Raw genomic sequence first — 14,222 nt, 5'->3', positions numbered from 1 at the left:
ATGATTCATTACCCAGCACCTTTAGATAAACCAGACAGACCCATCCCCTCTACTTCTTAAAGCAGTATTATCATCCCCATTGTACAGATAAGGAAACTGAGACTCAGGGAGGATCAGTCAATGAATAGTAGCCAGGGTCTTTCCACTGCCCCACAGCTACTTCCTCACAGTGGGGCTAATCTCCACCATTCTTAGTTGGCAAATTGAGGAAGGCAAAGGGCCAAAAGCTCAGGTATGGCTTGGATGGATGGATGGTTGGATGGATGACCAGAGACTTCAGTAAGCAAGCTAGTTGCATACCTGTTGTAAAGCAGGTGGCAGGTGGGTAAAGACAGGGTCCCAAGCCAAGGCCCTTGGGGAATTGGTGAGGAACACTGTCACCTGCAGACCTTTGTGGGGCTATCAGGAACAGAAGGAGTGTCTGTGGCTGCTGTCCCCAGAGGCCCAAGCCAGGACTCATGGAGATAGAGAGAGGGAGGCCGACTCCAGATCAGCACAAGGGCTTCCCAAAAGCCCAAGTGATCCCAAACATGGCTACACAGGTTATGCTGCTTCACCAGGTGGAGAGCACCCTGTCACAGGGGTCTGTAAGCAGGTTAGGGATTCTGCAGAGAGGTCTCAGCTGGGTCTAAGTGTCCCTGGCCCAAGGATTGAGGGGTCCATGCATAAGCAGATAAATGTGGGGTGATTTATATTTTTCTGAGATGGCCCAGGGTAGGTGTCAGAGGGAGAGATTCAAGAAGGTAAAGGTGGACTTTTATTTTTAAAAGAACAAAAGCACGTTGAATGTGGTTAGATGAGCTACACTGGGGTCAGCTAGGCTGACAGGAGCTTGAGATTAGACATGAGTTTCCAGAGGCATATGGGTGGCTCAGCTGATTAAGCATCTCTAGACCTTGGTTTAGATCACGATCTCACGGTTTATGGGTTCAAACCCCGCATCGGGCTCTGCGTTAACAGTGCAGAGCCTGCTTGGGATTCTCTCTCTCCCTTTCAAAATAAATAAACTTAAATAAATAAATTTATAAAAAAGAAATGAGTTTCCAGAGGACTCCACTTCTCCACTGAGCCCAGTCTGACCGCCTCCCCGGGGCCTTCAGGGGCCTTCACCCAAGCAGCCAAGCAGTAGAGTCCCCTGGTTGGCAGGGGCCCTGAGATGTCTTGGCCCCTCAGCCTATGGCCAGCAGTCACCCTGAGCCTTCCAGGGGCCCTGACAGAGCCCTGTGAACTTTCAGAGCTTCTCAGGGATCCCACATAACCAGGTATGGGGGGCAACACTAGCACCAGAAGAGGACCTACCATGTGTGCGGGTGGGGAGACGGTGGGGGGTGGGGGGGGCATAGGGAAACACTTATCTTAGTAATAGTGACCACAGGGTGCTGTTGTTTGAGGAAAGCAAGAATGAGAGAGGTTATGTAACTTGTCCAGGCTCAATCAGCAATTGTGTGGGCGGGCCTGGCTTTCAACCAAAGTCTGTCTGGTTTGAAAGCTTTGTTCTTTTAAATAAGCCTCCTCAGATTATCAGGAAGGAAAGGTCTTGGCTACCACACTCCCCTCCCCCAGTCTGTGAAGTCCTGCCCACTTCCCTTACGCATTCTCAAGTCTTAAAGGAGTAGCTCGACCCCCACTTCTTCCTACTGCTTTATGAAACCAAAACGTGTAGAAAGATTAGAAAAGGGAAGGGACAGGGAGTGAACACAAGTCCAGGCAGAAGCCTGCGGGTGGTAATGGGCCCCTGAGGTTTAGAAGACTGGAAGTCTAATGCACAGAGCTCTAAGTGGTCACGGTGAGATCTGAGTGAGGCTGGAGCAGGTGTCTGAAGAGGTAGCCTAAAGCCAGCTGGAGGAGAGACTCATGAGCAGGTGTGGGACCTTCCCAGGAGGTAAAGGGAAGCTTCGCCAGGTTCTGAGTTCAGGGGATGGGAGCTGGGTGGGATGCAGACAGGTAGAGGTCAGTGCTCTAAATCCATTATCACCTCTAATCCTCAGCACCCCCTGGAATGTCAGGCCTGTGCTATTCTTATCGCCCCCTGTTACAGATGAGCACCTGAGGCTCAGCAAGTGGATGATTGCTCAGGTCACACAGTCCCTCTGCACTGGCCCCACCAAGCTGGTGTGGCAGTGGGGACTCCCTAGATCTAGCACTGGGTGGAGTAGAAAGCAGATGCCAGTGGCCGAGGGTGAGGGAAGCAGTGGGATGCAGAGGATGGTTAATGGAGAAGAGGAGAGAACTGAGCCACCCCAGACATTGAGCCCTGGAGGAGACTGACCCCTTCAGCAAGGAGAGGCACCGTCCATTCCCTGTCCATAGCCAGCCACACAGGGCTCCTCGCCACATAGTTTGTGGGTGACCAGCCAGAGACTAGAGGCCAGCACTGATGGTCCACCTACTTACCCTGCACATCCTGTTCCCCTAGTTTCACCCCTCCTACACACCTACACCTGCCAGGGGATACACTACAGAACACCACCCCAGGAGGAAGCCCAGGCAGTGGGATGTGGGCAGAGCTCAGGCATTGGGTTCTAGTCCTGGCCAGTTCCATGAAACAGGCAGTGCGACCTTGGGCAAGTCACTTAACATCCTGAGCACAGAGCCCCTCCTGTGTAAAATGAATGTGAACATATTGCCCACCTCTGGGCTCTAGGACTAAATGAAATAATACATGGAGGAGCCCAGCAATGGGCACCCTGACACTTAATGAGCTCCTGGAAAATGGTGGCCATGGTGATGAATACATATGAAGTCAAAGAAAGGAAATAAAAAAGGAAAGCTAGGTGTGAATCTTAGCTGTGATACTTATTTGGACTGGTTGCCTCTAATCTCTCAGACTCAATTGTTTTTATTTGTAAAGTGGGATGAACACTTGCATTTTGTGCCCTCACAGGGCTGATGTGGGGTGTCTTTCTTTGTGGCCGTGAACTGCTCCTCCTTTGGGCTTGAGACTTGCTCAAGACACAGAGATGAAGCCCTGGAGCTGCAGAGGAGCCCCATTCCCATCCCTACGCCTTTTCCTGAAGGCAGGGACAGACCGCTGCAGCCTCTGAAGAAGGCCCTGTGGCCTCCTCTGCCAGCCTTGTCAGGTTCTGGATCTCAGAGCTGACCCTGGGTTCTGGGTGCTAGCTGGGCTCCTGCAACGGCAGGGGGTCTGCACGTGAAGCTCCTTGCCTTTGCAAGGCCATTAACAAGCATGTTGCCACAAAAATCAATTTAAAACAGACAAAGAGTCAGGCTCAGATAGTGGAGGGACTCACCAGGGCCACACTGTAAATGTAGTAGAATCAAAGCAGGGCATTAGCTTCTAAAGGCAGTGTGAGAGACAAAGATGGCACCTTGTACAGTAATTTAAATCGTATGGTACTGTCATAAGGATAGGCATATAGACCAATGGAATAGAATAGAAAGCCCAGAAATAAGCACATATATGATTTTCCACAAAGATATCAAGGTCATTCAATGCGGAAAGGAGTCTTTTCAACAAATGGTGCTGGGGAAAGTGATATCCACATGCAAAAGAATGAAGTTGGACCCAGTCTTTACACTATATACAAAAATTAACTCTAAATTTATCCATGGCCTAAATGTAAGAGCTAAAACTGTAAAACCCTGAAAAGAAAACATAAGAGAAAAGCCTCAAAACACTGGACTTAGCAATGATTTCTTGGATTTGACACCAAAACCACAGATAACAAAAGAAAAAACAGATAAAATAGATTTCATGAAAATTAAAAACTTATTCATCAAAAGACAACATCAAGAGAGTAAAAAGATAATGCCCAGATTGAGAGAAAATATTTGCAAATTATATATACGATAAGGGATTAATATCCAGAATATATAAAGAATTCTTACAACTCAGAAAACACTAACGAAAGAGAGAGAGTATGAGCAGGGGAGGGGCAGAGAGAGATTTGAGAGCTGTCCACACAGAGCTGAGGACACAGGGCTTGATCGCAGGAACCGTGAGATCACAACCTGAGCCAAAATCAAGACTTGGATGCTTCACCAACTGAGCCACCCGGGCACCCCAAGAAATGAAATTCTGATGTCTGTTGAAACACAGATAAACCTTAAAGACATGCTAAGTGAAATAAGCCAGACACAAAAGGTCAAATATTGTATGATTCTACTTATATGAGGTTCCTAGGATAGGCAAATTCATAGAAAGAAAGTAGAATAGAAGTTAAGAGATGAGGGAAGGGAGATGAAGAGTTATTGTTTAATGAGTCCAGAGTCTCTGCTTGGGATGATGAAAAGTTCTGGAAATAGGTAGTAGTAATGGTCGTGCAACATTATAAATGTATTAATGCTGCTGCATTGCACATTTAAAAATGATTAAAGTGTTGGGGCGCCTGGGTGGCTCAGTTGGTGAAGCATCCGACTTCAGCTCAGGTCATGATCTCACGGTCTGTGAGTTCGAGCCCCGTGTGGGGATCTGTGCTGACAGCTCGGAGCCTGGAGCCTGCTTCGGATTCTGTGTCTCCCTCTCTCTCTGCCCCTCCCCCACTCATGCTCTGTCTCTCTCTCTCTCTCTCTCTCTCAAAAATAAATAAACATTAAAAAAAACTTTAAATGGTTAAAGTGTTAAGTTTTATGTTAATGTATATTTACCACAATAAAAAAACATAATCGTAGATTATAAGGTTAAGAAGCAAAACGAAACAAACCTCTACCCTCTATTCATTCACAAGTGAGTCAAATGAGGTCACCTAAGTGGTAAAAGCCAGCTGTATGCTGGTTATCAGCAATGGCAATGCATCCAGCATCACAATTATCCACGCCAATGGTTCTCAACCCTGGCTGCACTTTGGAAACACTCAAGAACTTAGGAAAATACTGATGCCCAGCCTCCCACCCTGAAATTCTTATGTAATTGGCCTTGGGTGTGGCCTGGGCATTGGGATGTTTGAGAACGACAGTCCTACAAGGTTTGGCTCCCTGTCACATTTTCGATATTATCTCCAAGTACTACCCACCTCGGTCACTTGGCCTTAGTCACACAGGTCTCCTTGTCCCTTGAATATGTCAAGCACTCTCCTGCCTCAGCCCATCATCCCCTCTTTCCTTCCCAGTATGGCTCAGCTTCTGTTTTCCCATGTCCACTGCTGGGAAATCCTGAGTCCCATCTGGCCACCCCATCCCTGCCTTAGCTGTGGTCTCTGGAGCTCCAGCAGGCACTTCCTGTTGCCCAATAGTGGGTGCTGTCAACACCAGCGGAAGGGGCTGTCATTCCCCCACGTTCTCCTCACCCACTGCTCAGAGTGCCAGGTCTTAGCGAACCACCGCACCTCCCAGTAACCCCCAACAGCTCTCTGACCTAAGCCTGAGAAGGTAGCAGCCAGGTCTAGACCAGCAACCCCAAAGTCCACCTCGGTGGTATCCCCAGTCCCACATCCCCTCTGAGATTTCTGCCTGCAAAACAGGCATAAGAATACCAAGTTCACAGAGCTATTGTTGGAAGGAAATGCATCTTGTCATTTGAAGCCATGGGAATGACTCTCTGATGGCAGAATTTAATGTGTAATGGTGAACAGAGTTGGGGAGGCATTCTGGGAGTAGGAGGATGCACATACGTGGCTCACCCTGTAGTGCACATGCAATCCTAAGTCTGGGTCCCTTAGAACCTGTTTCTGGTCGCTTACTCCCCATGGTGAGCAGCAGAAGGTGGTCCCCTGAGTGCTGCCCTTAGCCTCCTCATCTTTAAAGCCTCTGTCTTAGATGAGCATCACTCTGACATCCCACATGAGGAATCTGAAGTTCAGAGAAGGGAAATGATTCTCCCCGGCCCAGCAAGTGAAGGTGGAGGCTAGGAGAGGCATTAAAGAAGGCCTGGAGGGAGGAGCTGCTGGAGCGAGTCCAGGGAAGAGCCCCAGCATGGGCAAGCCCCCAGGGCACAGGGTGCTACTCTCTCTTGCTGGAAGTCCAGGCGGTTTCGGTTTCCACACCAAGTTCCCTTCATTGTGTGGTTTGCGGCATCAGCTAGACTCTGGGTGAGGAGGGAGGGCATCCCGCCCACAGCCTGCAGCTCCTTTGCATGATAGGAAACATCCGCTGCTGGAGAGGGTGCAGGGAGGCAGAAGAAAGTGTCTCTGTCACCCCTTAAGGCCGGTCAGGACCTTTCACAATCTCCAGTCACTTTCCTACCAGTCGCCCTGCATGAGCCTATGGGCCAGAAAACTGCCTTCCAAACCCATTGTGCCCACTCCCCACTTCCACACCTTCGTCCGTGCCATTCCTTCCCCTGGGCTGCCATCTGCCAGCCTGCCTTCTCCCAAATCCTTGCCTGCCCTCCATAGCCCAAGCAAGGCCCTCCCGCTCCATTCTGGGGGGCTACCCCCGTGGTGTGTAGTACACAAGTCCCAGGAACTGGAGTGCAGGGGGTCATTGAGAAGCAGACCTTGTTTTCCACCAAGAATAAAATTGAGGGTGACCAAGGCTGCTGTGGCCAGTAGATCCTCCAGGTGACCATCTGCCAGCCTCACAAATGCACAGCAAGCATAACCAGAGAACTCTGCCTCCTTCTCACACCATCAAACGGCTGGCCATGTCCTGGGAAATAGGCACAGATGAACCAAGTTCTTGGGCCCCAGGGGGACAATGTACCACAAAGTGCACACAGAGTATGTGCAAGAGGTAATGCTATCAAACCACAAATTTCACTTAAAATCTCAGGCTTGAAAACAGCAATTGCTTAGTTTTGTTTTCAAGTATTTTCCTTTTAATGACATACATAATCTGTGTTCACTTACAGAAAATTAGAGGGGAAATGGAGAGAAAAATAACCCTACTTCCAAAATGACTGAAATCAACGTCAACATATAGAGGGCCACTCATGTATCCTATAAGAATTATAACTGAACCAAGAAGAAACTAGTCAATCTCCTTGAATTCAGAGGCAGAATATGATGGTGTCCAATAGACCTGGGAGGGAGTCCCTGCTCTGCCCTGGACATGTGGCCATGGAGTAGGCCCGCCCATGCCTCCATTCAGGAGACAGGAGGACATTGATAGTGAGAGTCTGTCCTCACTCCTTCAGACGGCCATGGCCAAGGGCACACTGGGAAGGCATTTGGTAGCAGCAAAGGCAGGACAGCTAGGGCCTCCCTCTCCTACCTTCTGCACTGTCTACAAGCCCCTGATGCTTGGGAGGACCCATTCCCCAGCCACTGGCCTCCTTGGCCTTCAAGGCCATAGGGGCCTGCCCTGCTGCAAATTCTTGAACAAAGTCTGAGCAGGCTTCAGTTTGTGGCAGATCCCCTCCAGGCCTGGCCCTCCCAGCCCCTTCCAGGCCACTCTGGTCCCTCCTTCCTGCATAAAAAGGCTCCTGCTCAGCTAGAGACGGGGCCCCACTCTCTCACTCAGGAATGTCTCTTCTCCCAGAAATCCACCCAAGAAAATAATCCTCAAGTGAAAAATTTTGATACACAAAGATCTACCCAATGCATCACTGTCTAGAATAATGAATAATAAGCAGCAGCAACCTACATGTCCAACAATAGGGATTGAATAAATGAATCATACATCTACCAAATCCACAAGCTGGACTGTGTAGCCATTAACAATGGTGTTTTGAAACGAGGAAATCACACCCACACCCACACATGTTCAAAATGGAATTATGATGAAAAGAGGCAGGAGCGTCCACAACAATGTGAGTATACTTAACCCTACTGAACTGTACACTTAAATGTTAAAATGATAAATTTCATGTTAAGTATACTTTACCACAATTAAAAATAAAGTTTAAAATGAAAAGGGGTGCCTGGACCGCTCAGTTAGTTGAGCGTCTGACTCTTGATTTCAGCTCAGGTCATGATCTTGCCGTTCATGGGATTGAACCCCACACCCAGCTCAGCGCTGAAAGCGTGAAACCGGCTTGGGAGTCTCGCTCTCTCTCTCTCTCTCTCTCTCTCTGTCTCTCAAAAATAAATAAATAAACATTACAAAAATTAAAATGCAAGGAAAAAAGGTACGGGAGAATACAAAATTGTGTACACAATGTGCTTGCACCTATGTCAAATAATGTTCGGGAAGCAGAGCAAAATATTACCAGTTGTCTTTGTGTGATGAGACTAAGGATGCTTTTCTCCTGGCTTTCTCTATTTTCCTACTTTCTTCTTAGGATCTTATATTTATTGATTTTATTTCTTTAGAAGGTATATACATAGCTTTAAGGGCTCAGAACAGAGTAAGTATCCAATGAGCAACAGCCTCTCCTGATTTTCTGTGAGGCCCCAAGACAGTGGTTGGCAGGTCCTGGGGTGGGGGACAGGCCAAAGTGGGGCCTCTATCCTAAATGGGGAACCTCAGAGTCTCAGAACTGGGAAGGGGAAGAGGCAACAGCAGCTGGGCCGGCACAAGAGGGGAGGGATGGGCCCATCCTCAGCCCCTGTGTATCCCTGGTGAGTCATTCCCCCACCCGGAAAGTGGTGCCTTCCTCTGTGCTCTGTCTGTTGGGGAGCTCAGCCCCTCCCAGGATGACACAGAGGTTTCCAGATGATGTTAGAGCCTAGCCTCAAAGGGGAGAGATGTGACTACAAGTCAGAGGGAAAAGTTCAGGCTTGCTCCCTCTGTCCTCTTTGGTGGTCCATCTTACCACCAAAGGGTGTGAGATGTCACTGTAATATATGTGGCCCATCCTCCTCAAGCCCTTACATTTCCTTTTAACAACACCAAAAGGGATAGGATGTGGATCTCAATAAAACCTGGTTCAAAACTAGATTTTCCTTCTTAAAACAATACTCAGTGGCTTCTTCGCAAAGCCTGGGAGGGAGCCAGAGGGTGGGATGGGAAGACACAGCTCAAAGCAGGGCACCCTGTGCCTGGCCCAGTTATTAGGGAACCTCAGTGTTCAGTGTTGGACAGTAACTTCCTTGAAGGCCAAACAGTCTCGCTCCCCTGATTGGATGTGGGGGTGAGGGTAGGTAGGGATCCAGCTTAGACCACCTAGCAGAGAATACTGTTCAACAAATATTTGTAGAATAGAACTCAAGAGAAATGAAGGAGAAAATGGGTTCAGGAAGGCAGTGGAACCATGTTCATGCATTCATTCTACAAACATAGACTGAACACTGTCCCTCGCTTGCCAGCCCTGTGTTGAGAATTTAGACAGATGTTTTCTGCAATAGAGTTTAGCTGCCTGCTGGGAGCCAAGACACTGGCAAGGAGACACTGGGAGGTGAGGGGCAGGACCTTGCCTTTTTTGGGCTTCTGTGCCCGTCCGACTCACTGCTGGGCAGGTTATATGAGATCTAAACCCTTCTCAGCTCAGGCACCTGATATTCTTACCCTCAACTCCGTCTCACTGACAAGCCCCACTCTGAGGCCCAGCCACTAACTTCCTGCAAAGCTGCGATGCTTTTTATCATTTGTATGTGTAACAGAAATTAAATTATCCCTTCCCTCCCCCCATGGCTAGTCCACCCCTGCCTCACTCCATAGTGGCCTGCATCTGAATGTTTTGCCACAGAAAATAGCAGGCTATAAATAAATACTGGGTAGCCACATTGATAAATTAGAAATACAGGCCTGTTGAGGAACAGAACTGGCCTGCTCCCACACTGAATGTTCCCATCACTTCTGAGCCATTATGTCGGCTTTTTATAATTTTTTGGTCTCCCACCTTGCTATCAGCTATCAGCTATCTGTCAAACTGTCTTTAACAGTTCATATCACTCATCAATGTATATCATGTTCCATGTAGACCCCCTCTAACTGATACATCTATAAATTAAAAGCTTGGGGCCCCTGGGTGGCTCAGTTGGTTAAGCCTCCGACTTCTCAGGTCATGATCTCGCAGTTTGTGAGTTTGAGCCCCGCGTCGGGCTCTGTGCTGACAGCTCAGAGCCTGGAGCCAGCTTTGGGTTCTGTGTCCCCCTCTCTCTGCCCCTTCTCTGCTCGTGCTCTGTCTCTCCTTCTCTCTCAAAAATAAATAAACATTAAAAAAAATTTTTTAATTAAAAGCTTGTTAAAATTATGGGTAAAATTAGAGTTCTTAAGCCCTAACTAAAAATTATGGGGCATCTCATATGATTAAAGCATATGAGCTTTAATATAAGCTCTTAGCAACTCAGAAACCGCTTGTGTTTCTCTCTTACTCTGAGCTAGTGCCAGGAATGGGGCTATGTACCACCTGTGTTCTGGATGGTTGAGACTGCCAAATAACTGCAGGGCTATGGTGTTAGACATGATCCTTCTAGTTCATGGGCTTCCTTCCACTATTTAAGACTACTCATTTTGAACTGCCAAGCTATGGAATGGCTTGCCCTGGGCTGGGGTAGGGGGGAAGTTGGAGGAGGGGCAGGTTGGGCTCTGTCCCTAGTATTTCTACAGCAGTAAGATCACTGTCTTTTGTTTTATAGATTTGTCTGTAAACTGAGCTTCAAAATACTTCTATAAACCTCATCTGATCTTCTTACTTCTCTGGGAGGTAGGAAAAACAGACATTTTTCCTCCATTTTGCTGATGTGGCCCAAAGATCCAGTGATCTACTGTGTTGATAGAGGGTGTTGAAGCACCTTGGGTGAGAGCCCAGACACTGGAGCTAGCCTGTCAGGGTTTAATCCCCACTGTGTGACCTTGGGCAAGCTATTTAAGCTCTGTGCCTCAACCTCCTCCTCTGAATAATAGAGATAACAATAGTATCTACTTCATCAGTTTAAGTAGATGAATAGATCAACAGTCCTGAGAACAGTGCCTGGCACTTCCTTAGTACAAGTAAGTGTCATTTGTCCTCATGGGCTGAGCTGAGCATCAGGGAGGGGGGTTAGAATTCAGAGCCCTGGGGTCAGTGATGATGACCATGACCTCCTGGTGCATTTGCCAGGCTCAGGGTGAGAGGCTCCCACTGGGCACTTCTCTCCCCCTCTCTGCTCTGGCCTTGCCTAGGCTATACCCTCACTCCAGTCCAGGGAGCCAGCAGGGGAGGAGAGGAGGCACTGGAGGTCTTGAAGCCTGCGATGGCTCAGAGGTGGGGCAGGCACAAAGCATGGTTGGATGTCCCTTAGAAAGCCACCACAGGTGGGCTCCTTTATTGCTGCTGCTGCTGTCCCTGCCACACCTTACCCACTCCTATGCCATCCCCCACTGCCCAGATCCTGCCATGGGGGCTGCTCCTTGCCAGAGCTCTGCCCTCAGGAAGGTGGGGCCAGGGGCCCTGGGGTGGGACAGATGTCCTAGAGGTGAAACGATCAGGGTCTCCTGGTCTGCCCTGGGCTATAGAGCACCCTGGATTTCCAGGCCCTACCTCTTTCCCCCACTTTTCACTCTAAGTCACAGCAGAGGTGATGACTCACTGCCCCACCCCTTACTGCAGCCAACACCCCTTCGAGAGGACCCAGTTGCCAGCCTGGTACTTGGGCTGGGCTGAGCCAGGTCTGCCTCCATTGTTTTCTCTGGACTGAGCCCACCTCTTCTTTGTAGAGATGGGGAAACAGAGACCCAGAGAGGAACGGGTACCCTCCCCAGGTGGCCCTCTGCCCACTGTATGGTCAGGGCAGGTGAGAAGCAGGCCACTCATATGTTGGCCACAAGCCCCAAGCAGAGCACAGCCCGGAACGGAGGGAAGGCCTGGCTTGTTAACTGTCATCCTCCTAGCCACAGGCCCCAGGAAAGGGCCTAGGGAGGGCCAAGATATTGTCTAAGGCTGAGACGGCTGAGTGAAGGACCAGGGAGTCCTCTGTGTGGTTGAAGGGAGGCACCCTCAGGACAGCCTCATTCCCCAGCTCTAACCAGAGAGGTCTCCGCTTTTTCCCATGAGCTGCTGGGGACAGCCAGAGCTTGAGAAGCAGAGGAAAGGTAGAGGCAGGGCTGCTAAAAAGCTGAGGGGATCTGGGGTCCAAAGTGGGCTTGCAGGCTGTGTGGCCCATGCCAAGCCATTTCACCTCCACAAGCCTATTGCGTGCCATCATTTCATGGGGGAAAGGATTTGAAGTATGCTTGCACTGAATTTAAGAAAGTTAGCAAGGAATTGCCCAGCCCTGCTGCCTCCTTAAAGGACCCCTAAAGTCTGCAAAGAAGAGAGGTTATATCAGGAAAAAAGAACCGTCATTTGATTACATTAGATCACCTTTTTAAATCCTCCCATTCAGTTGAGATGCTTATTAATATTTATCTGGACTGTATAGCTGGAGAAAATGAGGCTCAGAGAAATAAGATAGCTTGCCCAGTCTCTAAGTAGCAGGGCCAAGATCCCAATTCAAGTTTGTCTGGTCCCCAAACCCATGACCCCCCCTCCCTCCTTCACCTCACATGGCCTCCTCAAGCCCCTATCCATATATTAGATTCTCCTTTTTTAAAAAATATTTTTAGGGGTACCTAGGTGGCTCAGTCAGTTAAGTGTCCAACTTTGGCTCAGGTCATGATATCGCAGTTCGTGAGTTTGAGCCCTACGTTAGGCTCTGTGCTGACAGCTCAGAGCCTGGAGCCCGCTTTGGATTCTGTGTCTCTCTCTCTCTCTTCCCCTCCCCTGCTTGTGCCCTGTCTCTCTCTCTTTCTCTCTCAAAAATAAACATTAAAACAATTTTTTACATTTTTTAAAAGTTTATTTATTTATTTTGAGAAAGAGAGCCTAAGTAGGGGAGGGGCAGAGAAAGAGGGAGGGAGAGAGAGAGAGAGAGAAAGAGAGAGAGAGAGAGAATCCCAAGCAGATTCTGCACTGTCAGCTCAGAGCCTGATGCGGGGTTCAAACTCATGATCCCCAAGATCATGACCTGAGCCGAAGTCATACGCTTAACCGACTGAGCCACCCAGGCACCCCTAGATTCTCCTAAAAAGATCCTGCAGTGGGGAGAGGGTCTTTCAGAGAAATCAGGCCTGGGTGTATAGAGGATATCCCTCCCCCACCTCACTGTGGAGAAGTTTGCTGAGAAATCAGCACCCCAGGCCAAGGACCCCCTTCATCTTCCAACTCAGAAGGGACAGAAGCCCGGGTCACCTCCACAATAATTAAGAGCAAAACATCAACCGCTATATTTATGAGCAAACCTCCTTCCTGGAGCCACACCCCTACCGGCTGCCGTGGGGGAAATTTCAGTGGAGCCAGCCTCCCCAGAGCCCATTCCACTTGTTCAATGCCCCAGCCGTCTTCACTCACCCAAAAGGCATCTCTGAACTGAAGCTGGGGCATCATCTTCAGGCAACTGCCACGGCAAAGCTTGCTCTCCTGCCACAGACAGGGCTGAACGAGGGCCAGGAGCCAGGCGCACCGTCCCAGTCCCGACAGGGCTGGCCCAGGCCCCCCCTCTCTGGCCGGCACCGTCTGCAGCGGCTCAGAAGGCCGCCGCAAGCCAGAGAGGAGCTGCCAGAGGGAGGAAAAGGGCTCAACCTGTTTTGTTTGGGGCTAGAATCAGCAGCAAAATGAGGAAGGAGCAGTACCCTTCCAGGGATGGGAGGGCGGGCCCTGGTGTCCGGCAGGCCCCTCGCCAACCCTGTGGTGATGGAGACACAGTCCAGGCTGCAGGACTGAGAGCAGGGATGCCAGCCCCGGCTGGGAGGCAGTAGCCAGCAGGAGAGGCAGGCTGGTGCACAGGCCAGGCGGGAAGGCAGCCTGGGGCCTGCGCAGGAAGGTTTGTGCAACCTCCCCCCCCCCCCCCCCCCCCCCCCCCGCCCGGGGCAGGCACCGGGCCCTCGCCCACAGGAAGTGGAGCCGCGGTGCTCCCTGGTGCAGCCCCGCCTGACACCTGCCACTCTGCTGCCCGCCTCCACTTGCCCCCTTCCAAAGCCCTAGCTGGGCCATTCTCAGAGCCCATAAACTTACGGAGCCTGAAGCCCACCGAAGGTGTGGGTGAGGTCGGGGCAGGAACCCCAGTGCTGTCGCCCACCATCCCAGCCCCATGGCCAAGCCAGGTGCAGAGATGCTAGATCTCCACTCCCCAGCAGCAAACCATACCGGAGGGCTCACCCAGGTCCAGGACATCACTATCACTCATCAAACCCTGGCTGCCTAGTGCCTCAGTCCACAGCCTGCCCTCAAGGAATTCGCAGCCTGGGGGCAGACAGCCCTGTGCTATTGTTGGGCGGGTGTGGGGGGGGCGGGGGGGGGGGAGTGGAAGACAGAGATGGAATGACCAGGTAACTAGCAAGGGAAAACAGCCTGAGGTCTCATAAGCACTGCCCCCCCCACCCAAGTCTCCAGATTACACACTCTCTGGGGCAGGAAACCTCCCTCAGGAAATGGAGTCTTCAGGCTGAAGAACGTGGTTGACCTGAGAGACAGGATTATGAAG

General features: G+C 50.2%; 1 protein-coding gene across 4 annotated transcripts in view; it reads right to left on the bottom strand.

The window, feature by feature from the left end:
• The window catches only part of PSTPIP1 (proline-serine-threonine phosphatase interacting protein 1), a 46,791-nt gene extending 33,225 nt beyond the window's left edge, over positions 1-13,566 (bottom strand). The window contains exons 1-2 of one of the 4 annotated variants that reach the window (XM_053223702.1): positions 5,740-7,839; positions 4,974-5,681 (exon numbers count right to left, since the gene is read on the bottom strand). Coding sequence is in view for 2 of the 4 variants with exons in the window: in XM_015083421.3 (XP_014938907.1) it covers positions 13,091-13,126 (36 nt within the window). In the remaining 2 variants the exon portion in view is untranslated. Of the gene's footprint in view, positions 1-4,973; positions 5,682-5,739; positions 7,840-13,090 lie in introns of those variants that run through there. The other 3 variants (XM_053223701.1, XM_015083421.3, XM_015083420.3) reach the window with 3 other exon arrangements.
• Between the last annotated feature and the right edge of the window lie 656 nt (positions 13,567-14,222).

This window comes from Acinonyx jubatus, chromosome B3 (genome assembly GCF_027475565.1).
Source record: "Acinonyx jubatus isolate Ajub_Pintada_27869175 chromosome B3, VMU_Ajub_asm_v1.0, whole genome shotgun sequence".
Taxonomy (NCBI): Eukaryota; Metazoa; Chordata; class Mammalia; order Carnivora; family Felidae; genus Acinonyx; species Acinonyx jubatus.
Note: the sequence above shows the minus strand (reverse complement) of the source record. Positions and strands in the feature narration are given on the sequence as shown.